We start from the raw sequence: 27,157 nt of genomic DNA on the forward strand, positions 1-27,157 counted from the left end.
GTGATCGTTCATTTTAATAACCGCTTGCCCAGTGGCGCGCATTCCACATTCCGATGACGGGTATCAGTCACTTTCTATAGCGTATGACCGCTGTTGAGGTCCCACAAAATGATACTTATTTTATCCACCACGCAGATACGATGATGATGATGGGCAGAGTCGAGCCCCGATCAGGGAGAAAAGTGGGGCTTAGGCAGAGCACGTGGCTAGAAGGGATAATTAAGTAAACCAATCTCACTAAACTATATTTTTTATTTGACCAGGTAAGGCCCAATGAGCTGTACAGCTATTTCTAGATTTGAAGCTTTCGTGACTGCAAGGATTCATACTCTTAGGTTTTTTTCGGTAAAGTCACGTAGGTAAAAATAATAATAATACAATTAAAATTAATAAAAGTAATAATAAAAATTAAAATAATAAATCACGACGTTTCGGAGGCAACACAAGTCTCCGTCATCAGGTGGGACCGTCACAGCCAGATTTGCTGTATCAAGTGGAGGGGGATTTACGACACGTGAGCCTCACTTGATACAGCTATCGTGCTGTGACGGTCCCACCTGATGACGGAGACGTGTGTTGCCTCCGAAACGTCGTGATTTATTACTTCATTTTTATTATTACTTTTATTAATTTTAATTTAATTTTATTTTTTGCCTACGTGACTTTACCGAAAAAACCTAAGAGTATGTACAGCTCTTTTTCAGAAGCGACCTGGCCACAAATGAAAGCTCAACTAAAGTGGCTTATCACGTGGAAATGTACAGCAGCCAAATACTCATAAACGCGTGTTTCCAAACGCGGAAGGAAAAACCGGAGGACCCAGAGAAAAATACCCGCAAACTACATGCATACAGGAGGCGTCAGGGTCGAGCTTGAACCCACGCGGTCCTGTGTACCAGGCGAGCGAGGACATCCCCGTGGAAGACGGAGCGATGGAGTCAACTCCTGTGCAGCAGGTGGCTAGGTGGGTCATATCTATCCCAAGGACAGTGGCCGGGGGAGGTCTTCATCCAGCAAATGGATTCATCAAAACTGACGCTGATGGTGTTGACCTCTGCGAGCCATTCATCAGCAAAGTGTGGCCTCTGAAGTCGAACGCTAATGAGGGGAGCGGGGGGGGTCCTAAGTGTAGCTGGAGGCAAAATCCTTCGGCGAACACGGTGAACCCCAGCGGTGTATGCCCGCAACATTTGGTACACAATCCAAACGGTGGTCCCACAAACTCTGGCGTGCACCGCCACCGCCTGCCTCGACTCTGTAAGTGTCACGCGCCGGTGAGAGACGTGAATCTGCGACTCACCATTGGAGCCTCATTTGCCAGTAAAAAATATGATAATTGGTTTTTTACCCTTTTATCTGGCAACAAAACTGACACCTTTTTTTTTACAAGGAGTCATGTTTGCATAAACCACAATACCTGCAGTCATAATGCAAACAAAAAACATAACTCTGATAATGTATGCACTGTCCTTGAAGTTGATTGGTCCACACCCGAGACAGGTTTCCTTAGAGCCTAGTCTCACATTGTGTCGGACCATGTTTGCATGACTGCAGGTATTGTGGTCTATGCAAACATGACTCCTTATAAAAAAAGGTGTCAGTTTTGTTGCCAGATAAAAGGGTAAAAAACAATTATCAATCTGCGACTCGTTTCAACACGTGCCAAAGAACAAAAACCACGCCGTTGTTTTGAAATTCCGGTAACCGAATATATATTTGTATTTTTAAAAGGATACGGTTTGTCGCGCGTTATACAAATGTCTAGCAATAGATGCGTAGGCCGCCGTGCGGTTTGTCCGGCTCGTTCAGGACTGCTTCGTGGCGAGATTGGTGAAGGACCACCGTGCATTGAGATTGCTGCAATATTGTGGGCGGTTGGGGTGTGGTGGGGGTTTATTTGTTTTTGTTTTCATTCTGAATTCGTGGATTGTTATTGACTTCGGGTGGCAGCGGCGTTGGAGGGGATTTACGACACGAATCTAGGACAGATCATTGCGCGGCCTGGGCCAACAAAATGAATCACGAATCATAACACTGGCGGTGAAACATTACCACGAGTTATTCTCCTGCTGCTGCTGCTGTTGTTGAAATATTGACGTGGTTATTTTTTGATTTACCGAATTCGGAAGAAAAAATTTGTCTTCTTCTTTTGGTTGCCCGATGCCTGAGTTCGATTATTGCTCCACGTGGCGGCGTGGGGGACCGTGCAGTCCACGTGACCCGCCCCCCCCTCGCCGCCCCCCCCTCCCCCCTCTGTGTTTAGCTTCAAAGGATCCATCCCACAATTAAAATCTCGATTGCCTTAGGAGTTGTGGGAGGTTTACATGGGAACGTTACTCGCTGATGAGCGTGTGTGTGGGTTAGGGGTACACTATGAGTGTGTGTGGGTTAGTGAGTTTGTGTGTGTGGGTTAGTGAGTGTGTGTGTGGGTTAGCGGTACACTGTGTGTGTGTGTGGGTTAGTGAGTGTGTTAGTACGTGTGGGGAGCGATAGTGCAGCGGTTAGCGCGCTGCGTTATGAACCCGGCGTCACGAGATCGATTCCTGCTCACGGTCAACACCAGTGACGATTATCTGAACCGGTCCCGGGCCTCCCCTAGGTCGACTCAGCCTCAAATGAGTACCTGGTGCGGTGTGTAAACATTGCCACTAGGGAGACAAAGGCGGTCTGGCGTGGTGCTGGCCACCCACCCCCTCTTGTACCGTTCCGGCCTTCATAGGTGCTCGCTAACAGCACTTGCCCCTACAGTCAGTTAAGGCTACACGGGGGATCTTTGTCTTTGCCTTTCGGGTCGTGAACGGACCTTGTAGTCTCTCTCTCTCTCGGTGTGTGTCCGCTCCAGCTGAGGTCGTTAGGAAATCCCATGCGTGGCATTGCAACACCATCATCATCATCGTCTTCTTATTCATTGATTCTTTCGGTAAAGTCACGTAGATAGAACAAATAAAAAATAAATCGAACACAAATATCACGACTTTTATTGTTTCTTTTTTTTACCGAAAGAACCAAAGAATATGAAATCGCCGCGGTCACGAAAGTTTTAAGTCAAAGTTGCATCGTCTTCGTCTTCCTTTAGCCGGGGGGTGGCGATGGCGGTCTGGCGGAGAACATCACGCGCCTCTTCATCCAGCACCGCATGGTGGCAACTGACGAGTAGGGGTCAATGCACGGCTCCCCGCACAATGCGCGCCGCGCGGCAGGGAGTTGGGAGACGGCCTGCCCGCTGGACCAGGAGCTTGCCACATCAGCCCCACTAGAACGTAAACACAATCCACCATCTAGTCAAGCTGAAAGTAAAATATTGCTGATTCGAAGCTTTCGTGGCCGCAGGAATTGCCCTTTGGTTCTTTCGGTAAAGTCACGTAGAGAGAAAATAAATGTAATAATAGAATGCGACGTTTCGATTGCAACACAAGCAACCGTCGTCAGGTAGAAAACAAACCTAGTGAACTTAGAAATGCAATACGATACAACACAGAGAGTCGACTAACACAGCAGTCAACACCCTACCTTGTTGATTACGTTCTTCCAAAGATTGTTCAATTTGAGAGCTAACCGTGCTGCGTGCGTGAATGTTGCCCAGGCTGTCGTTCTACACGAAGCTCTGAGCTGTTCGTGGCCACAATCGTGCGCTCTCTTTGCTACGCTTGCAGAACGTGAACCCCTCTACGGGAGACGCTTAGGTTGCCTTGAAACATTCAGGATGGCCCTGCCGACGACCAATTCTGGTTATAAACAGACTGGATTACGGATCCTTAAAAGATCTCGATACGGCCCCATCAGTGAACTCCTCCGACAGGCGAGGCTGAGTTGGCTGGGACATGTGGCCCGCTTGCCCAGCCACCGCATGCCCAGGCAGCTTCTGTTTGACCGGATAGAAGGGGCTAAACGGGCGTGGCACGGGCTCGCAAAGAGATGGAGCTGATGCGTTATACAGGAGGACGTGGAGCTGAGTGGACTTGTCAATGACTGATACCAGCGGTGTCAGCATCAGCTCCTGCGGAGGAGGCTGTTCATGAAGGACGCTACTGGACAGTCGAGCGTGGTGCTAGCCACCCAACCCCTCGTGTGCCCTGCCGGCCTTCATAGGTGCTCGTTAACAGCACTTGCCCCAAACAGTTTGTGCAGGCTATACGGAGGATCTTTGTCTTTGTGTGTTATATGTGTAGAGGAGGCTCGTGAAGGACGCTGCTTCTGGTCAGTTGGAGGCAGTCAGTCGCCCTCCAGCAACAACGGAGGGCGGAGGAGCGACGCTCACAACAACGAGCGGAGCACCGGGCGACTAAAACGCAGAGAGTTGGAACAGAAGGGTGGGGGGGGGGGGCACAGGCGGTACATCTGCCAATCATCTCGGTCAGACAACTTCTAAAATCTGAGCAGCGAGCCCTCGACGCTTCACCTTGACGTCCACCGAGCAGCCCGTGTTGCTGTTCCATCTATTGTCGGTTCGTACCGCGCGTGTGTTCTATTTTTATTCCCCTCCCCCCCACGTGATGTCCGACGTTTCGCTGCACGTGCCGGGGAGCTTCCTCTGCCGAACAACACGCGACACAATTTTGGAGAAGCGCATCGGATGTTGCAACGGTACCGCGAATGCCGACACATGTAGTGGTGCACCTAGCCTGGCACGCACGCCGCGGGGACATCACGACTCCGTGACGAATGAGTGTGAAACGCAAACCCGGCCACTTATTGCACCCGTAAGAATTATTTGATTATAAATATATATATATTATTGTTATTATTGTTATACGGGTGCTTGGTAGATAATTACATCGCATGGACGTTAGAGGTGACGGCGGCTTGGGGAGGCCTCCATCCAGCAGTGGATTGACCATGGCGGCTGCTGCTGTTGCTGCTGCTGCTGCGGATGATGGTATGTAGATGCGTGCGCGCTGCGGGGTTCAATGCGCGTGTGTGGTCGATTGCGCACACACACGCACACACACACGCACACACACAGGCACACACGCACATGCGCGCGCACAGGCACACACACACGCGCACACACACGCGAACACACAGGCGCACACGCGCACACACACGCGAACACACAGGCGCACACACACATGCACACACACATGCGCGCACACACACACACGCGCACACGCACACACACATGCACACGCGCACACACACAGGCGCGCACACAGGCACACACACACAAGCACACACAGGCACGCACTCACACACACGCGCACACACAGGCACACACACACAGGCACCCCCCCCCCCAGCCTCTTTTCACACTCCGCGTGGGATCTTCTGCTAAGCTTCCTTTCTCCAGCCCACCCGTCTTTTAAAGACACCACAACCACAACCACCACCACCACAACCCCCACAACCACAACCCCCACCCATCCCCTCCTTTCTCACCCACCCACCACAGCCCACGCGTACACCCAAACCCACCCAAACCCACCGCCCGCCTCGCTCTCCATCCGGCACAGAAGGCAAAGCGGGTGGTGGTGGTGGTGGGGGTCTTAGGGGGGGTGATAATCTATGTTAAGGGGTCAGCAAATGAGGGGGACAGAAGAGAAAGAATGTAAAAACACACGAGACGGATTGACAGGCGAGGTACAATGAAATCCCCCCCCCCCAAAAGCGACCCCTCCCCCTCTCCCCCACTCCCACCCCCTCACCCCAGCCGTTATTGTCACACTGACAACCTCACACACACACACACGCACTGTGTGTGTGTGTGTGCGTCTGAGGATGTATGCAGGCGTGTGTGTTGGACTTCTTTCGTACCGTACATAGGCAAGCGTGCTCATCGGATGTGCACACGTCGAGTGTAGCGGTGCAGCAGCTATGAACCCCGGCGATCCGGGTTCGATTCTCGCTCACGTCCTGGGCCTCCCCTAGGTCGACTCAGCCTCAAATGAGTACCCGGTGCGGTGTGTAAAAAACATGGGCCACTGGGGAGACAAAGGCGGCCGGGGGTGGTGATGGTCACCCACACCCTCGCGTGCCGTGCCGGGCCTTGACAGGTGCTCGCTAACAGCACTTGCCCCAACAGTCTGTTGAGGCTATGCGGGGAATATTTGTCTTTGTGTTGTACGAGGGGAGCGGTGGCGCAGTGGTTAGCGCACGACTATGATGCGCTACGACCCCGCTGGCCCGAGTTCGATTCACACTCGTGATCAATAACAATGGCGAATATTTGAACTGGTCCCCAATCCCCCCCCCCTCCACTGGTCGACCCAACAGCCTTCAATGAGTGCCTGGCGCGGTGTGCAAGCATCACCACTGGGGAGACAAAGGCGGCCGGGCGTGGTGCCAGACACACCACACCCCCATACGCGCCGCGATGGTCTTAATCCTACTTGAGCGGCACGGGCTAGAGAGGAGATGGAGTGATGCGGTACAGGAGGACGTTGAGCTAGAGAAGAGATGGAGTGATGTGGTACAGGATGACGTGGAGCGGAGTGGACTTGCCGATGACTGGTACCAGTGGTGTCAAGATCGGCCTTTGTGGAGGAGGCTCGTGAGAGACGCTACTGGGCAGTTGGAGGCAGTCGCCCTCCAACAACAACGGAGGGCGGAGGAGCGACGCTCACAACAACGAGCGGAGCGCCGGGTGGCTAAATCGCAGCAAGTTGGCACAGTAGGAGGCACAGGTGGTGCATCAGCCACTCATCTCAGTCAGTCGATCTGTGGCACCTGGGTCTGCCCCGTGACCTCCTGCCAGCGGGCGTTCGACACCTCACGTGGCCTCAAGGTGCACCTAGCCTGGCACAAGCGCCGTGGTGACGTAACCGCCGCTTAGTGGCGAATGGCGGTTGTTGTTGTTGTTGTTGGTTATTGGCTTGTATGTATGTGTGTGCGTGAGCTTGTGTCCGCAAATGGGGAGCGGTAGTGTAGTGTTTAGCGCGCTGCGCTACGAACCCGCCTACCCGGGTTCCACTCACGACTCCTGGGCTTCCCCTAGGTCGACTCAGCCTCAAATGAGTACCTGTTGCGGTGTGTGAACATCGCCACTGCCTGGCCACCCCCGTGCTCCGTGCCCGCTCTCAACGGGTGCTGCTCGCCAACAGCACTTGCCCCAAGCGTCTGTTGAGGCTACACGGGGCATCTTTGTCCTTGTTTATGTCTGTATGCTTGTCACACCTCCCTAAGAATCCCTTTCTCCCGAGCCGACTGCATTCATCCCCCCCCCCGTCTCTACCGCTCCCTTCTCCACCCTCGTTCTGCGGGCGAGTGGGTGACGACGCGACTGGCGGGCGTGCGGGATGACTGAGTGACTGCCGCATGTGTGACTTTGTAGCTGAGCGTGGAGGTGGCTGCGTGGGTGACTGGGGGGGCGACGTGGATGGTCGAGTGGCTGAGTGGGTGAGCGAGTGTGTGAGTTGGTGGGGTGGGTGAGCGAGTGAGCGAGTGACAGTGTGTCTGATCAGGTCGATGGGTGACTTGTGAGTGGGTGACTATGTTATTTGGTGTGTGTATGTGACGGAGTGAGTGACTGTACGGTAACTCGAGTGGTAATCTGGTTTATTTCGTGAGTGAGTGCATGAGTTGCTGGGTGAGCGATTGAGTAAGTGAAGGGGTGAGTGTGTGGGTGAGTGTATGGCTGAGTGAGTGGGTGAATGGATGGGTGAGCGATTGAGTAAGTGAACGGGTGAGAGGGTGAATGAGTGGATGGCTGAGTGAGTGGGTGAGTGGATGGGTGAGTGAGCGAGTAAGTGAATGGGTGAGTGTGTGAGTGAGTGAATAGCTGAGTGAGTAGGTGAGTGAATGGGTGAGTAATCGAGTAAGTGAATGAGTGAGTGTGTGAGTGAGTGGATGGCTGAGTGAGTGCGCGTGTGGCTGGGTGAGTGATTGAGTAATTGGATGAGTGAGTGTGCGAGTGGGGCATGTGGGTAATTCACCGGGATGGTGAACACACTGTGAGCACACTGTGGGGGGCCCCCCCTGCTCTTCAATAGGGAGTTAGACGGGGGAGGGGAGGACGCACCCCCACCTCATCCTCCACAGGATCACCACGCACGTGACAGTAGCCAGCTAGCTGTGTGTGGAAGCTGAGCGCGTGGGTCGCATGTGCGCAAAGCTGGTTGTGTTCTTGACGGCTGAGCGAGTGGCAGAATGAATACGCAGGCGCATTGGTGGATGGGTTGTTGAGTGACTGGCTGGTTTGGCGAGTGAGACGGCTGCTCTCTGGCTGGCTGTCTTTGTATCTAAGCGCGGCAGGTGGCTTGACTGGGTGAGAGAGTCAATGACTGACCCGTCACCAGTGGGAGTGACTGTCATTACTGGCTGTACGGTTATGCGTGTTTCTACAAATACGTCTCACGTGTCGGTGAGCGAGCGAGCGAGTGAGTCAGCGAATGAGCGACTGCTTCGCTTGGCTGTGTCGATCGCAGGAGTGATGACGGTTGTTCGAGTGACGAGTGGGCGATCGGATGAAGCGGACCGGTTGTGTTAGCGTTGCCCTGTGGAGCCGTGTTGTTGGTGAGTGTGGGTGGGTGGGTGGGCAGGGATTGTCGGCATTGGTGGGAGGGATGTGTTAAGCCCCCCCCCCCTCCCACCGAGTCGTCCTTATCCCCCAACTCCACAACTGCCCCCCCCCCCCACGTCTCCCTCCATACCCCCTCTGCCCGCTCTCTGGCCCGAGTCCCGTGTCTCGCATCCCTCGGGAAAGGGATTCAGTGAGGTCTGTTGATTGACTCGTGGTTGAGTGCGTGGGTGAAGGAGTGAGGGGTGGGTGACTGAGTGCGTGGGTGAGGGAGTGAGGGGTGGGTGACTTCGTGGGTGACTGAATGGACGAGTGGGCGTCGGAGTGACTTTCGTGCGAGTCGGCCTGCGAGGGAGTGTCTGGTGAGTGACTAAGTGGATAGGTGACTGGGTGGGTGGGTGGGTGATCGAATGACTGGCCGGTTGGATGTGTGGCTGTACCGTTCATTGGTAGGTGGCTGAGCGAGCGAGTTTATCGGTGTGCCTTCGAGCGGCTGACTTGCGGGGGTGACTGAATGAATGACTGAGTGAGCAAGTAGCTGACTGCCCTACTACTGCAGTTGCTGCTGTATTGCGTGTGTGGATGGCAATGTCCGTGCTTGCTTGCCTGAGCCGGTCGAGTGGGTGGTTGAATTTGCCCTGTGCCTGAGCGACTGCGTTCGTGGTAGCACGGTGGTTGGATGGGCAACGTATTGTCTGCACTGGTGGGAGGCATGTATTCCCTCCACCCCCCCACCCCATCACAGTATGACCTCCTCCCCCCCCCACCACCACCTCCTCTCCCTACCAGCACCACCACCACCCACGCCCCGTCTCCCCTCTCTCCCCATGTCATCCCCGTCTGCACGTGGAAACGCCACAAGCAGCCGCTCGTCGCGGGGGGCACACGAAGCGAGTCGGCGAAGCCACCCAGTGTAAGTCATTCTCTCTCTCTCTCGCCCCCCAGAGCTCCGTGTGATGTCGCCCAGCGCTGCAAGCAGGGCGCGTCTTTCTTTCTTTCTCTCTCGCTTCCTATTTTTTTCCATCCGTCTCGCATGCTTCTTTCTTTCTTTATTTCACTTAACTTTACTTCCAGCACGATTATCATTTGAACCTTTATACAGTTCTTTAATGCTTTGTGAGCGCGGGTCTCTGGGTGTGTGTGTGTGTGTTTGCGCGTGGCTGTGGGCAAGAGTTGATGCTGTTTTGAGCGTGTGTCCGTGGGGGGAGCGGTGGTGCAGCGGTTAGCGCGCTTTGCTGCGAACCTGGCGGCCCAAGTTCGTTTCCCGCTCACGGCCAACACCGGTGACAATTTGCCGAACCGGTCCTGGGCCTTCTCCCCTAGGTCGACTCAACCTCAAATGAGTACCTGGTGCGGTGCGTAAAAACATCGCCGTGGTCCTGGCCACCCACCCCCTCGTGTATCGTGCCGGCCTTCACAGGTGCTACTCGCTAACAGCACTTGCCCCAACAGTCGGTTAAGGCTACACGGGGTATTGTTTTGTCTTTGTGTTCAATAGTTGAGCTGTTGTTTTGGGTGTGTGTGTCACTGCGCTACGAACCCGCCGACCCGAGTTCCATTCCCGGTTATGAATGGGCATCCTCCCCTACCATGGTCGAATCGACTCCTGCGCAAGTTTGCGCAAACATCAGCGCTGGGAAGACAAAGGTGGCCGGGCGTGGTATTGGCCACGCATCCTCGCTGCGTGTGCCGTACCGGCCTTCATAGTTGCTCGTTAACAGCACTTGCCCCAACGGTGTTAGAAAGCTACCCGGGGCTTCTTTGTCTTTGCATGTAATTTAGTTCGTGCTATAAGTACATGTAAAAGTGTACGTGTGTGTGTGTGTGTGTACACAGTTTCATGTACACATACGCAGTAAATGTGCGTGCATGTACACGTGCAGCATAAGCTCGTGCGAATGCATTGTGTGTCTCTACACGTGGCTGGTGTGTAATATGTCACGATTCGGTTCCTTTTGACCTAAAACTTTCGTGACTACAGGATTTCATATTCTTGGTTCTTTCGGTAAAGTCACGTGGAGAGAAAAAGTGTTGCGATCGAAACGTCGTGGGGTTTTTGCTTTTGTTATAGTAAATATATTTGTATTTTTTATTTATTTTAATATTTTTATTTTATTTTCCATCTACGCGACTTTACCCAAAGAACCAATAATATTTGGTTCCTAGCCCTCCCCTAGGTCGACTCAGCCTCAAATGAGTACCTGAAGTAATGTGTAAACATCGCCACTGGGAAGACAAAGGCGGCCGCGCTCGTTGCCGGCCACCCACCCACCCCCTCGTGTGCCGTGCGGGCATCGGGACGGGGGGGGATCTTTGTCTTTGTCCAAACGTGAGGGGAGCGGTGGCGCAGCGGTTAGCGCGCTGCGCCACGGGCGAACCCCATCCCGCCAACGACGAGTTCGATTCCCGTGGCGAGTGCGATCTTGAGTTGCCCGCCCGCCCCCACGCCGCTCACCGGTCTTCGAGACACCTCCCACGCTCACCGGCGTGGGGAAGTATGGCCAAACGACAACACCCTCGACAACCGAGCGGCCGTGGGAAGTCGGAGGCATTCGCCAAGTGTGCAAGCATCACCACTGGGGAGACAAAGGCGGCCGGGCGTGGTGCCAGACACACCACACCCCATACGCGCCGCGATGGTCTTAATCCTACTTGAGCGGCACGGGCTAGAGAAGAGATGGAGTGATGTGGTACAGGAGGACGTGGAGCTGAGTGGACTTGCTGACGACTGGTACCAGCGGTGTCAAGATCGGCCTCTGTGGAGGAGGCTCGTGAAGGACGCTACTGGGCAGTCACGGGACATCGTCCAGGCCGTTGTTGTCGAATGTCAACAATGGCAGTAAGCCAAGCTGGACGATGCTCTCCTTTCGAACATCCGTACGGCCCCGAGATTGTCCGCTCGACCTGTTTGAGTGATGCACGTCCTTGTTCAGATGTGCATCATCACGATAAAATGTTGCGTACAACTACGGACCCACGCCACCCATAGCGTACCAGGGGTTAGCGTCTGCGAGAAGATGTTGGAACCCTTTCTGGCAATATACACATCTGGTCGTTCTCCAGTAATGATTCGGTGTGCACTTTCGCGTTGTGCACAGAAACAAGATTGTACTTAACCTCGACTGAAATTATTTCTGTTCAACTATTTTTTTGTTTTCATTTTACCATTCTCGATTTGAAGCTTTCGTGACTGCAAGGATTCATAATCTTGGGTTTTTTCGGTAAAGTCACGTGGGTAAAAAATAATAATAATAAAATAAAATAATAATAAATGAAAATAACTCAATTAAATCACGACGTTTCGGAGGCAACACAAGTCTCCGTCTTCAGGTGTTTAAGATCTTGTCTCTTGAATTGCTCTTCACTTGATACAGTAAATTTAGCTGTGACGGTCCCACCTGAAGACGGAGACTTGTGTTGCCTCCGAAACGTCGTGATTTAATTGAGTTATTTTCATTTATTATTTTTTTCATTTTTACCAGTTGTAAGATCCCACTGAGCCTAACACGGCGCACTTATAACGAACGAGATGGCTTATCCCGTGGAAATGTATAGCAGCCAGACACGCTCTCAACGATAGGCATGGCTAATATACATTCGTGAGTGCCGGATTGATGTATCAGAAAGAAAACGAACTGAAGATGTTTTTATTTAGACCGGCGGGATCCGATGAGCTATGAAGCTATTATTGCACGGATGTCCTGCAACATTCTAACGACGTTCTCGACGGCATAGAGAGCTGACAATTGACACGGATATAGTTGACTCTATGCTTATTACAACAACAAAACATCCTAAATAGATTGCATTTTTTTTTATGTACGCCCCACCCCCCCCCCCCCAATAACACAACCGCGACGAGTGACGTTTGTCCTGCAACACATTCCTGCGGAGGGAGCTGGTAGGAACGTTGGGTTGCTCGGTCAATGGCCAGGGTCAACGGCGGCGTGGTGTATTCCGCAAATATGGCCGACTGTGAGGGCGGGCACAAGCCGGCGTGAGTAGGTCAAACGTTGAGTTTTATAAGGGCACCACGGGGTGACCAGCCCCTCCCCACCCAGCCCCACCCCTCCCACCCCCACCCAGCCCCACCCTCCCCACCCAGCCCACCCTCCCCATCCAGCCCTTCCACACCCTCACCCACCCAGCCCCTCCCCACCCAGCCCCACCCCTCCCACCCCCACCCAGCCCCACCCTCCCCACCCAGCCCCTCCCCACCCTCCCCACCCAGCCCCTCCCCACCCTCCCCACCCAGCTCCTCCCCACCCTCCCCTCCACCCAGCCCCACCCCTCCCATTTTTGGATGCACGACGGACGAACGGACGGACACAACAATCCCCTGTGGGCTGGTGTAACCAGGAGGTTCTTACCAGTATAATCCATCTCGTACCAGATGCGGCCACCACAATGGCATTATTATTATTTCGTACGGGCTGGCGGGCTGCTGCCGATGCAGAGACAACGGCTACGATTTCACGTGCAGCTGGTCAAGCTCGGACGACCGCGTCACTGGTAGCGGAGGAGTGTATCATCATCGCTGCGATGTCTCTATCAGTCTATGCGTTTCTAATGGGTCTCGATGAGTCTGCGGATCTCTACGAGGTCTATGAGTCTCTGTGCGTCTCTATTGGTCTGCATCTCTGTGGGTATCTGTGAGTCTCGATTTAAAGATTTTGTGATTGCATGGATTCATATTCTTGGTTCTTTCGGTAAAGTCACGTAGAAGGGAAATAATAAAATAAAATAAATTTTCAGTGAGAATTTTGTTGTTTTATTTTTATTCTTTAATTATTTCCCTTCCACGTGACTTTACCGAAAGAACCAATAATTTGGATCTGTGAGTCTCTTCATCTTCTTATTCTGTATGGCTGCTGATGTCGACGCAGAGGCAACAGCAGCTACACATGTCACGTGTCAGGTGGTCACGCACAGATAATTCACTGGTCAACAAAAAAACACATTTTTGTTCTGGCCTGGACTTTTGCAGCTGTTCTAGACTAATTTCAGGGTGCTGATTCCAAATCTGAGATCAGATTTGCTCTATCACATCTCATTTTTATGCTATCGGCATACCCCATTTTCATTGATTTTACCCAAAATTAACTCTGTCACTTATGATTGCAAGTTGTTGCGAGTCAGCGACTGCTTTAGTGTTAAAATATGGTGCTGTATTTTTAGGATAGTGTGTTTATAATATAATTTTATGTAGATATCCACATTTATTTTATATTTTTATTCTGCAGTTTTGATTGAAAATGCAATATTTGATATCTCAAAAACCTGACGTGATAGACAAAAACTGATGCCAGATTTTGAATCAGCACCCCAAAATTACCTTAAAACCGTTGGAATACCTTATGCCAGAAAAAAGTGTGTTGACCAGTAATCGGCGTCAGGAGTAGTATCATCGTTGCTGCGATGTCTCCTTCTTCGTGTTTGTGGAACGGGCGCGGATACCTGCTGCATAAATGGGACGTAACAGAAAAATAAACCTCGCCCAATGTTGCGACTGTGGTCATCCAGAACCGAACTTGCAAGTCGCCTGCTCGATTCCATCTCCTGCCGCTGCAGTCTAAACAATCGTGCAAGGTGCTTAACGACCCCACCCCCCCCCCAATCTGCCCCCCCCCAACTCACATCGCTTGTGTCCACCCGGCAGTCTAAATGGGTTCGCCAGGTTGCGCATGGCCGAGTGAACTGTGGGTACTCGCCGCTTCTCCCTTCCACGACGTCTGGGCCGGCGTGGAAGAGTAGGCCAAATGCCCTCTCAGAGTCGAGGCCCATCCACCAGCAGTGGCGTCGAGCGAGCACTTGCAGGGGCTGCACCTCTAACTTTAGATGTTCCATCGCCTTCCAAACCCACGCTCGCTCCCTCCCTCGTTCCCTCGTCCCCTCCCACGACTTCATCTGCTGCAGGGAGTGCCAACCCAGCCGCCCTGCAGGAGTAAAGTGCAGCTGTGTAAGGGGTAGAGAGAGAGAAGGTGGGGGGAGGAGTGGTAGGAGGGGGGGTGGATGAATTATTAACCGAGTTCCTTAGCATTTGCGGTGATTCCCCCACCTCCTCACCACCACCACCCCCACCACCCCACCGCTAAGGGTCACATCGAGTCACAATCACGGCCAATGAGGCAACGCCTCCGTCACGGTGAACGAGCGATAGCAGCGCCATTGCCGATTGTTGGCCGGTGAAGCGCGCGGTTCGAATGGGGGCGGCGTCCCTGGATATTTGGTAGGCGCGAGAGTGTCAATGAGCGATCGGTAAAGCGCGCGCCGACTGATTCGCAGTGGGACGTTGAGGATCCAGCGGCGTCCTTCGACGATGAGTTGCCCATTGCGGCGAGCGCGTCACTGCCCTGCTAAGTCCCACAAACCGAACGCGTTTAGACGAAGATCTTCTCCCTTCCCCGTATGGCCTCGAACATAGACTGTCGGGGCAAGTGCTGTTAGCGAGCAGCACCTATGAATGCCGGACACGAGGGGGTGGGTGGCCAACACCACGCCCGGCCGCTTTTGTCTCCCCCAGTGGCGATGTTTACCCACCGCGCACCAGGTACTCATTTGAGGCTGAGTCTACCTAGGGGAGGGCCCAGGACCGGTTCAGATAATCGTCACTGGCGTTGGCCGTGAGCGGGAATCGAACTCGGGCCGCGGGGTTCGTAGCAAAGCGCGCTAACCGCTGCACTACCGCACACACCCACACGTGCACACACACATACACGTGCACACACACACACGTGCACTCACACACACGTGGTACACACACATACACGTGCACACACGCACACGTGCACACACACATACACGTGCACACACACACACGTGCACTCACACACACGTGGTACACACATACACGTGCACACACACGTGGTACACACACATGCACACGTGCACACACATACACGTGCACTCACACACACGTGGTACACACACATACACGTGCACACACCCACACGTGCACACACACATACACGTGCACACACACACACGTGCACTCACACACACGTGGTACACACACATACACGTGCACACACACACACACGTGCACTCACACACACGTGGTACACACACATACACGTGCACACACGCACACGTGCACACACACATACACGTGCACACACATACACGTGCACTCACACACACGTGGTACACACACATGCACACGTGCACTCACAAACACGTGCACGCACACACGTGCACACACACACGTGCACACACACGTGGTACACACGCACACACACGTGGAACACACACGCACACGTGGTACACACACGTGGTACACACACACACACACGTGCACACACATACACGTGCACTCACACACACGTGCACACACACACGTGCACACACACACACGTGGTACACACACACGTGCCCAGAGTGCAAGCGGAAAGGGCGCCGAGTCGGATCCACGGGTGCACAGCGGCGAGTGAAAAAACCTGCTCGTACATGTTAGACAAGAGGCCACGGCGTGCTGATTAAGCGTGGTCATAAATACGTAACAAAACCTACTAGAACGAGCACTGGGGAGACAAAGGCGGCCGGGCGTGGTGTTGTTCATCCACCACGGCTCGTGAGCCGGATCGCCGTGAAGGCGTTAGTGAACATTTGAATCCGACTGCGTCGACGCATTTCTCTACTTTTGCAAATCAGCTCAAGCCTAGATCACGTGATTCCCGTGTGCCCACGCCCCCAACTCTGAAGCCCCTCCCACTTCCCTCCTGCCCGCCGCCCACTGTGAAAACCGACGCCGCTCCTCCTCCGCGCCAAAGCCGACCGAAGAGTCCCATAGCTCGCAAGGTGCTTCGAAATAAACTGAGCTGAACTGAGCGGCATCGACGCCCTGATGCATCCTCCCCCTGCTCCTCCTCCTCCTCATCCTCCTCATCCTCATCCTCAACCTCCTTTCACAGGTTGAGTCACAAACCGTAAATCTCCATAACAAAGGCTCACCCTCTTAAGCCTCACCTTACCATATGAATAAAAAGTGTGCCGTACTTGGCCCTTCCTCCCTCTCCAACCATTATATAAACGGAGTGGTAGCTCCTGCAATCTCCTATTTACTTGATACAGCTGTCGTGGCTGTGACGGTTCCACCTGAAGACGGAAGCTTGTGTTGCCTCCGAAACGTCGTGATTTTTATTTTATTTTACTTTTATTAATTTTTATGTTTTACCTACGTCACTTTACCGAGAAAAAACCTAAGAATATGAATATTCCTCCTCCTCATCCTCCTCCCTCTCCTCGTCTCTCCTGACCCATGTCCTCTCGTTTCTGTATTGTATTGAGATTGTTATTGGAATTTTTTGCACTTTTTGTACGCAGCATGGACGGGTGGTGCTTCTTCTGTACGATTTTATTGTTCACGTACGTGATTTTGATTTAAAGCTTTCGTGACTGCAGGGATTCAAATTCTTGGTTCTTTCGGTAAAGTCACGTAGAAGGTAAAAAATAAAATTATAAAAATAAAACATAATAAAATACAATTCTCACGACGTTTCGGCCACAACGCAAGCAGTCGTCCTCAGGTGAAGAACAGCTCTGTCGGAAAGACAGCGTCTGAATGAGCACCACCAAGCTTGGCAGCGTATATTTCAGCTGGGTTGGAGGGGGAAGGGCGCCTTGACAAAGGAATTAGCATATCAAGACAGCAGCAGAGGTTAGTGTAAATGCTTTATGTTTTATTTTTATTATTTTCCTTCTACGTGACTTTACCGAAAAAACCAAGAAGATGAATTCTATATTTATTTAAAGTTGCGCATTTTGATCAACCCCCCCCCCCCTCGTCACACATCGTCACAAATGTCTGACCCCCCCCCCCCCTAGGTGCGTGACGTCATTTATGGATGGCCCCTAATTATATTCAATGATAATTATGTGACCTTTGTGATGATGACTGAAACTGCTCGTCTGCAATGTAGCGCTGTGCATGTTGACTTTACTCTCGCGCCGTGCGTAACCAACCGTGGCTCATCGGGGGTGCGGGGGAACGACATCAAACTGAACGCAACGAGGCAGTTCTAAAGACGCGAGTTGTCACCCCAGGTGATTTAAAAGTGCCACAGCTCCCGGCGTGCTTGCGCATATCGGAAAGGAAGAGTGCGTTCCAGACGGCCGCAGAAGCGACGCATCTGCCTAGACGGTGCGGGCGGCAGCCAAATCTATTTTTGTTCGATGGCCGAACCCAAAAAACGCCGTCGCCGCTGCTGCTGCTGCTGCTTCTGCTGCTGCTGCTTCTGCTGCTGCTGCTTCTGCTGCTTCTGCTGCTGCTGCTTCTGCTGCTGCTGCTTCTGCTGCTTCTGCTGCTGCTGCTTCTGCTGCTGCTGCTTCTGCTGCTGCTTCTGCTGCTGCTGCTTCTGCTGCTGCTTCTGCTGCTGCTGCTTCTGTTGCTGCTTCTGCTGCTGCTGCTGCTTCTGCTGCTGCTGCTGCTTCTGCTGCTGCTGCTGCTTCTGCTGCTGCTGCTGCTTCTGCTGCTGCTGCTTCTGCTGCTGCTGCTTCTGCTGCTGCTGCTTCTGCTGCTTCTGCTGCTGCTGCTTCTGCTGCTGCTGCTGCTGCTGCTGCTTCTGCTGCTGCTGCTTCTGCCGCGAGGGATGATGAACGCGGAGGAGTCTCGCGTGGGTCGATGATTTGTGCTCCTTGGCGAGATTCGGGCAGCGAGGTGATTTGTGCGGTCCGTTTGCGGCGTGCGCTTGTGCGCTCAGCGAGTGGGCAAATATAGAACGCGCTGATGTTTGTGACCTCCCCCGCCCTCTCTCACGTCATTTGCTTACTCCCCCCACCCACCCCCACCCCTCCCCCACGCAGGAGTCACTGCCACGAATCGTTAAGGTGCCCGGCTGAGCACGGAGCAGAGGTGGTGAGAGAGAGTGGAGGAAGAGAGAAGACTGAAAACAACAGCACGTAGCATATTGCGGGGAGTAGAGAAGAGAGAGAGTGGGGGGGGGGGGTTAGAGAGGGAGGTGGGAGAGACGGGAGGCGAGAGGGTGGGGGGGGGGGAGTGGGAGACGGAGGGACACAGCAAAGGCGAAGGACGCATTGAGCGATATCCACTGCAGAGGACGACTGCCGAGTCGCTGGCGACTGAGCGAGACTCGGAGACATCCAGAAGGAAGGTCCAGCTATTAAACTGGCGGAGAAGCAGATCTCGTGAGCGACGCAGAACGACTGATAAGTGACTGACAGACAGATACGCGTACGGGCAACATTGAGACGGGCACAGAGAGAGAGAGCCAGAGAGATATCAATCAGAGAATATTTAGATAACTTAGACACGGATAGATATCGGGGTAAAGAGAGTAGAGACATGTAGACAGACCGACACGCAGACAGACCGACACATTCAGATAGACGGACTGACTGTGCAGGCTTTTGAGATATTCAGCTACGGACACAAACAACCACACACAGGCAGAGAGACCAGCACGGGCGACACACGAGGTCACTCACACGCTCTGAGACGAAGCGCTCGCAACACACACACACACAGTGACACACACTGACACACACACACTGACACACACACACTGACTGACACACACACACTGACTGACACACACACACTGACACACATACACACACACACACAGTGACACACACTGACACATACACACTGACACACACACACTGACACACACTGACACACACACACTGACACACTGACACACACACAAAGACACACATCGAGGCAGAGACCGGTCGCAAACCGAGACACGCACGCCCACGTATACACACACAGACACACACACTGACACACACACACACCGACACACAGTGACACACACACAGTGACACACACACACTGACACACACACACTGACACACACTGACACACACTGACACACACACACTGACACACAGTGACACACACACAGTGACACACACACACTGACACACACTGACACACACTGACACACACACACTGACACACACACACACTGACACACACACACACAGACACACACACACACACTGACACACACACACTGACACACACACACACTGACACACACACACTGACACACACACTGACACACAGTGATACACACACACTGACACACACACACACTGACACACACACACACTGACACACACACACTGACACACGGGGCCGGCATGGCCCTTCTTGCGCTCTGCATCGTCGCCGCTCTGTGCAGTAGCCGCGCGCTCCTGGCCGCACGTCCCTCCTCCTCTTCCTCCTCCTCCGCCGCGGGCCGCGGGTCCGTAGGGTCCGGGTTGGGCTCCGGCCCGGGCCTGGCCTCGGTACCCAACTCCGGGTTGGGGATGGGGGGGCCGCTGCGTCGGAGAGGAGAGGGAGGAGGCGGAGGAGGTGGAGGAGGTGGAGGAGGTGGAGGAGGATCCCGGGGGGGATCAGCCGGCGGTCCAAATCGCTCTCTGCAACAGCAACAGCAGCAGAAGCAGCTACAGCTGCAGCAGCAGCAGCTGCAGCAGCAGCAGCAGGCGGGGTCGGGCGGTAGCTCCCCGGACCCGTGCTACAACGAGAGCGGCCACCCGCGCCGCTGCATCCCCGACTTCGTGAACGCGGCGTTCGAGAGGGAGGCGCGCGCTAGCAGCACGTGCGGGAGCCCCCCGTCCCGGTGAGCCCCCCCTCCCCTTGCCTCCCCTCCCCTTGCCCCCCCCCCTTGCCCCCCCTCCCCTTGCCCCCCCCCCCCACACACACTCCTCCCTACTGTTGGTGTGTGTGTCCACTCCCGGTGACCCCCCCCCCCCCTCCCGGTGCCCCTCTCCCCCCCCCGGACCTGGTGACCCCCCCCCCCACTCACGACTCAGAGAGAGGACGAATCAGGGAGAGAGAGAGAGGACGACTCAGAGAGAGAGAGGACGACTCAGAGAGAGAGGACGACTCAGAGAGAGAGGAGACGACTCAGAGGGAGAGGGGACGACTCAGAGAGAGAGGACGACTCAGAGAGAGAGAGGACGACTCAGAGAGAGAGAGGACGACTCAGAGAGAAAGATAGAACGACTCAGAGAGAGGACGACTCAGAGAGAGAGAGAGGGGGGACGATTCAGAGAGAGAGAGGACGACTCAGAGAGAGAGAGAGGACGACTCAGAGAGAGGGAGAAAGGACGACTCAGAGGCGCCAGGAGGAGGACGAGGAAGCACAGATGAGCGGGAAGGCAGCAGCTGCAGCAGCAGCTGCAACAGCAGCAGCAGCTGCAGCAGCAGCAGCAGCCACGCGATTCGCCATCGCAAAATCCCACCCCCAGGCTCTGCGGTCCTCTATACATAAAGGCGTTCCCGGCCACTGAATGAACGTTTACGTTTGGGAGTAAATCGGAGCACCCCGAGAAAACCCTCGCGTGCAAGGGAGCAACGCTCTATCCCGTACACATGAAACGGGCGGATCCCAATGCCTCGTTCTTGTGCCGCCTTCTCCTGTCACAGCCACGGAAAGGGAGTTTCACTCAACGTCTCTGTGTGTGTGCGCGCGCGTGATCCACACACGGTGCTGGGTTACAGGCAGCCGCGTGCAGCAGCAGTAGGAGCAGCAGCAGCAGCGTGAGTCGCGGCTAGCGCACGAGCAGCAGCTAAAGCGGTCGTCCAAGGCAGTGCTTTATTGTGAATATCATCATCAGCAGCAACATCATCAGCAGCAGCAGCAGCATCAGCAAGATCATCGTCATCTTCAATTACGAGCAACATCCGCAGCATTGGCGGCAGTGGGGTGAGACAGCCATCAGCAGCAGCAGCAGCAGCAATCAACCTCGTGTCATCCGCGTCGTCACGGCAGTCACTTTCCACGTCCCGTCCCTCCCCACTCGCAATCTTCCGCAGGTACTGCTCCTCTATCTCCTCCTCATCCTCCTCCTCATCCTCCTCGGGTTCTTCCGGAGGCGAAGGCCGGGGCCACATCCTCGCCGGCGCTGCTGCTGCGGCTGCTGCGGCTGCAACGGGAGGAGGAGGAGGAGCCGGATCCGTCGGCGTCGGCTGCCGCATCTGCGACTCGTCCGACCCGCGCGGCGCCCACCCTCCCTCGCTGCTCACCGACCTCCACAACCCGCACAACGCCACGTGCTGGCTGTCCGAGGCGGGCCTGCAGCCCGGCCAGAACGTCACCCTCGTGGTGCCCCTGGGCCTCAAGTACGAGGTGACCTTCGTGAGCGTCCAGTTCTGCACGCCGCTGCCGCCCGACTCGCTCGCCATCTACAAGTCCATGGACCGCGGCAAGACGTGGGTGCCCTTCCACTACTACTCGAGCCAGTGCCGACGCGTGTTCGGGCGGCCGCACCGCGGCACCGTCACCAAGATGACCGAGCAGGAGGCACTCTGCACCGACGCGCACCTGTCCCAGGGCCTCGTCGCGTTCAGCACGCTGGACGGGCGTCCGTCGGCCAACGACTTCGCCAACAGCCCCGTGCTGCAGGACTGGGTTACGGCCACCGACATCAAGGTGGTGCTGGTCAAGCCGTGGAGCAATTTGGCCGGGGGGTCGGGGTCGTCCTCGGCATCCTCCTCCTCCTCCGGCGGGGTCATCGGCGGCGTTGTCTCGCCGGGGTCAACAGCCGGCGGCGGCGCCGTCAGCAACGAGCTGGCGGACGGAACGCCTCCAGAGAGTCGCTACCACGGCGTGGCCGACATCCAAGTCGGGGGCCGCTGCCGCTGCAACGGGCACGCGTCGCGGTGCGGCCGCGACCGCGACGGGGCGGCCGCGTGCGAGTGCCGCCACAACACGGGCGGGCCCGAGTGCGACTCGTGCCGAGCATTCCACCACGACCGGCCCTGGCAGAGGGCCACGAGCAGAGATGCACACGAGTGCGTCGGTGAGTCGGCGGCGGTGGTGGCGGTGGTGAGTGTAAGTGGTGGTGGTGAGTGGTGGTGGTGAGCGAGGTGGTGGTGGTGGTGAGTGTGAGAGTGGTGGTGATGAGTGTGGTGGTAGTGGTGAGTGGTGGTGGTGAGTGTGAGAGTGGTGGTGGTGAGTGTGGGAGTGGTGGTGGTGAGTGTAGGAGTGGTGGTGGTGGTGAGTGTGGTGGTGGTGGTGGTGAGTGTGAGTGTGGTGGTGGTGAGTGTGAGCGTGGTGGTGAGTGTGAGTGGTGGTGGTGGTGAGCGTGGTGGTGATGTGAGTGTGGTGGTGGTGAGTGTGAGCGTGGTGGTGGTGTGAGTGTGGTGGTGGTGAGCGTGAGCGTGGTGGTGGTGGTGAGTGTGAGAGTGGTGGTGGTGAGTGTGGTGGTGGTGAGTGTGAGAGTGGTGGTGGTGAGTGTGTTGGTGGTGATGGTGAGTGTGGGAGTGGTGAGTGTGGTGGTGGGTGTGGTGGTGGTGAGTGTGGGAGTGGTGGTGGTGGTGAGCGTGAGCGTGGTGGTGGTGGTGAGTGTGAGAGTGGTTGTGGTGGTTGTGAGAGTGGTGGGGGTGGTGGTGGTGAGAGTGGTGGTGGTGAGTGTGGGAGTGGTGAGTGTGGGAGTGGTCGTGGTGGTGAGTGTGGTGGTGGTGGTGAGCGTGAGAGTGGTGGTGGTTGTGTGAGAGTAGTGGTGGTTGTGTGAGTGGTGGTGGTGGTGAGTGTGGTGGTGGTGGTGAGTGTGAGTGTGGTGGTGAGTGTGAGTGGTGGTGGTTGTGTGAGTGGGATGAAACGCAGCAAGTTGGCACAGTGCTGGGGCACAGCTGCTGCATCTGCCGGTCATCTCAGTCGGTCAACCCACGGCACCACCTGGGTCTGTCCCGTGACCTCCTCCTGCACCTAGCCTGGCACAGCAGTCAACCCACGGCACCACCTGGGCCTGTCCCGTGACCTCCTCCTGCACCTAGCCTAGAACAGCAGTCAACCCATTGCACCACCTGGGTCTGCCCCGTGACCTCCTCCTGCACCTAGCCTGGTACAGCAGTCAACCCACGGCACCACCTGGGCCTGTCCCGTGACCACCTCCTGCACCTAGCCTGGCACAGCAGTCAACCCACGGCACCACCTGGGCCTGTCCCGTGACCTCCTCCTCCTGCACCTAGCCTGGCACAGCAGTCAACCCACGGCACCACCTGGGTCTGTCCCGTGACCTCCTCCTCCTGCACCTAGCCTGGCACAGCAGTCAACCCACGGCACCACCTGGGTCTGTCCCGTGACCTCCTCCTGCACCTAGCCTGGCACAGCAGTCAACCCACGGCACCTGCTGGGTCTGCCCCGTGACCTCCTCCTCCTGCACCTAGCCTGGCACAGCAGTCAACCCACGGCACCACCTGGGTCTGTCCCGTGACCTCCTCCTGCACCTAGCCTGGCACAGCAGTCAACCCACGGCACCACCTGGGTCTGTCCCGTGACCTCCTCCTGCACCTAGCCTGGCACAGCAGTCAACCTACGGCACCACCTGGGTCTGTCCCGTGACCACCTCCTCTTGCACCTAGCCTGGCACAGCAATCAACCCACGGCACCACCTGGGCCTGTCCCGTGACCTCCTCCTGCACCTAGCCTAGCACAGCAGTCAACCCATGGCACCACCTGGGTCTGCCCCGTGACCTCCTCCTGCACCTAGCCTGGCACAGCAGCCAACCCACGGCACCACCTGGGTCTGTCCCGTGACCACCTCCTCCTGCACCTAGCCTGGCACAGCAGTCAACCCACGGCACCACCTGGGCCTGTCCCGTGACCTCCTCCTGCACCTAGCCTAGAACAGCAGTCAACCCATGGCACCACCTGGGTCTGCCCCGTGACCTCCTCCTGCACCTAGCCTGGCACAGCAGTCAACCCACGGCACCTGCAGGGTCTGTCCCGTGACCTCCTCCCGTCAGCCGGCTTGTCTGCACCTCACGTGGCACAAACATCGTGGTAACGTCACCGCCACTTCACATCCTGTTAAGGCATTAGGAGGGTATCTTTGTCTTTGGTGTGAGTGGTTAGAGACAAAGATCCCCCGTATAGCCTTAACAGATTGTTGGGGTGAGTGCTGCTAACGAGTAGTACCTATTATAGCCGGCACGGCCCGGCCGCCTTTGTCTCCCCAGTGCTGATGCTTACACAACGCAACAGGTGCTAATTGGTGTGAGTGGTGGCGAGTAGTGGTGGCGGTGGTGATGGTGGTCGTGTCCGTGGCAGCGATAATGACGGTGGTGGTGGCGCACTAACTGTTACACCACCGCTCATCATCATCATTTGGCAGTGGTGGTGGTGGTGGTGATGATATCGATGAGTGAGTATCACCCAATAAATCATCCCGTTCGGTAACCGATGCGAGTGGTGGGTAGCGGTGGAGGTGGTGGTGGTGGCCGTGGGCAGGAATCTAACTCGGGTGGCGGCTGTGTTAGGAGCGACAACGCGCTAACCGCTACACCCAGTGCTGGATGAAACTAGTGCGGGGCCTGTAGCATATGTTATAAAGGGGCCCTAAATAAAAAACACACGTAAATAAAAACACGCAAATATTAAAAACATACATTTTTAACTTGCATAATAAAGTAATTGTACATTTTTGATTTGCTTTACAGCAAGATAATAAGACAAAAATCACTAACCTTAAACACCCCGTCGTTCATAAAAGTTGAAGGCAGTATAGTACTATAGTAATTGAGCAAGTGCAGAATCACTGAACCGGAATTGATAGCTTGAAAGCATTTAGCGCGGATACCCTTGAAAGTGCGGGGCCCGTAGCTACTACATATGTAGTAGCTACTTGTGCTACTACATATGTAGTAGCTACTTGTGCTACTACACATGTAGTAGCTACTTGTGCTACTACATATGTAGTAGCTACTTGTGCTACTACACATGTAGTAGCTACTTGTGCTACTACATATGTAGTAGCTACTTGTGCTACTACACATGTAGTAGCTACTTGTGCTACTACACATGTAGTAGCTACTTGTGCTACTGGGATCATCCGGAACTGGCTACACCCACCGCGCATCGTTATGAGCGAGCGCTTGATTTCGACGAGTAAAAAATCTCACCCCAATAAACCACCCGTTTGGACAACCGATTCCAGCCGTTGCAAGGTCAACCCCGTGACCTCTCCTCCTCCTCCGTCTCTGCCGCCAGCCTGCCGCTGCAACCTGCACGCGAGCCGCTGCCGCTTCAACATGGAACTCTACAAGCTGTCGGGACGTACCAGCGGAGGCGTCTGCCTCACGTGCCGTCACAACACCGCCGGGCGGCACTGCCACTACTGCAAGGAGGGCTTCTTCCGCGACCTCGGCAAGACCATCTCCGACCGCAAGGCGTGCAGGCGTGAGTCCCGCCTGCCACCACTACCACCACCACTGACAAACAAAGACAAAGATCCCCCGGGTAGCCTTCACAGACTGTTGGGGCAAGTGCTGTTAGCGAGTAGCATCTATGGTCCATAGTGTGAGTTGCATGGCCACAAGTCCACAACTGCGGCTTGTCTTTAAAGTGTCTCTATGGGTCTCTATGGGTCTCCTATGCATCTCTACGTGTCTCTGTGTTTACTCTATGGTCCATAGTGTGAGTTGCATGGCCACAAGTCCACTACTGTGGCTTGTCTTTAACGTGTCTCTATGGGTCTCTATGGGTTTCTGTGTATCTCTATGTGTCGCTGTGTTTACTCTATGGTCCATAGTGTGAGTTGCATGGCCACAAGTCCACTACTGCGGCTTGTCTTTAAAGTGTCTCTATGGGTCTCTATGGGTGTCTGTGTATCTCTATGAGTCTCTGCGTGTCTTCGCGTCTCATGGATTCACTGTACGGTCCGTAGTTTTGCCCGCATGGCCACAACCGCGCCGTCATCTGCAAGGGAGATGTGGCGTCATTATCGGCCCGGTGATGTTGGTCCGATGCGGTTGACGATGATAGTTGAACCTTCAGTACCTTCATGGGGGAGGAGGATGAGGAGGGATGTTAAAGCCCAGGATGGGCAACCTCCAACGAGCTCCCCCATTATTGACGTTCGACGAGTGACCACCACAACAGCGTCGACGCATCACCACGTGGACAATAACAACCGCCGTTGAGAATCGGAGCAATCCCCCCCCCCATCTCTCCCCCCACTCCCGATCACCACCACCACCAACCCGAGCCGACCTGACCCCACCGACCGGGACTTGAACCCTCAGCCGTGGAGTTCCGACCACACACGCACCGGGGTTGTGACGCTCTCTCACTCTCTCACTCTCTCACTCACTCTCTCACTCTCTCACTCTCTCTCACACTCTCACTCACTCTCTCTCACACTCTCACTCTGTCACTCTCTCGCTCGCTCTCTCACTCACTCAATCTCTCACACTCTCACTGTCTCTCACGCTCTCACTCTCTCTCTCACTCTCTCACTCTCGCTCGCTCTCTCACTCTGTCACTCACTCACTCACTCACTCTCTCTCTCTCTCACTCTGTCACTCTCGCTCGCTCTCTCACTCTGTCACTCACTCACTCACGCTCTCACTCTCTCTCTCACTCTGTCACTCACTCCCGCTCACTCTCTCACTCTGTCACTCACTCACTCACGCTCTCACTCTCTCTCTCACTCTGTCACTCACTCCCGCTCGCTCTCTCACTCTGTCACTCACTCACTCACTCTCTCTCTCACTCTCTCACTCTGTCACTCACTCCCGCTCACTCTCTCACTCTGTCACTCACTCACGCTCTCACTCTCTCTCTCACTCTGTCACTCACTCCCGCTCGCTCTCTCACTCTGTCACTCACTCACTCACTCTCTCTCTCACTCTCTCACTCTGTCACTCACTCCCGCTCGCTCTCTCACTCTGTCACGCACTCACTCACTCTCTCTCTCACTCTCTCACTCAGTCACTCACTCCCGCTC

General features: G+C 55.0%; 1 protein-coding gene across 1 annotated transcript; it reads left to right on the plus strand.

Annotated features, from left to right (window-relative positions):
* The first annotated feature begins 9,230 nt into the window (after window positions 1-9,230).
* On the plus strand, window positions 9,231-25,773 carry LOC144730272 (netrin-1-like). Its single transcript, XM_078610950.1, has 4 exons — window positions 9,231-9,365; window positions 18,254-20,043; window positions 21,243-22,228; window positions 25,420-25,773. Exons 2-4 carry the CDS (start codon window positions 19,562-19,564, stop codon window positions 25,725-25,727), a joined length of 1,776 nt encoding a protein of 591 aa, XP_078467076.1. The 5' UTR covers window positions 9,231-9,365; window positions 18,254-19,561; the 3' UTR covers window positions 25,728-25,773.
* Window positions 25,774-27,157: the final 1,384 nt, after the last annotated feature.

This window comes from Lampetra planeri, chromosome 35, assembly GCF_965212315.1.
Source record: "Lampetra planeri chromosome 35, kcLamPlan1.2.h2, whole genome shotgun sequence".
Classification (NCBI taxonomy): Eukaryota; Metazoa; Chordata; class Hyperoartia; order Petromyzontiformes; family Petromyzontidae; genus Lampetra; species Lampetra planeri.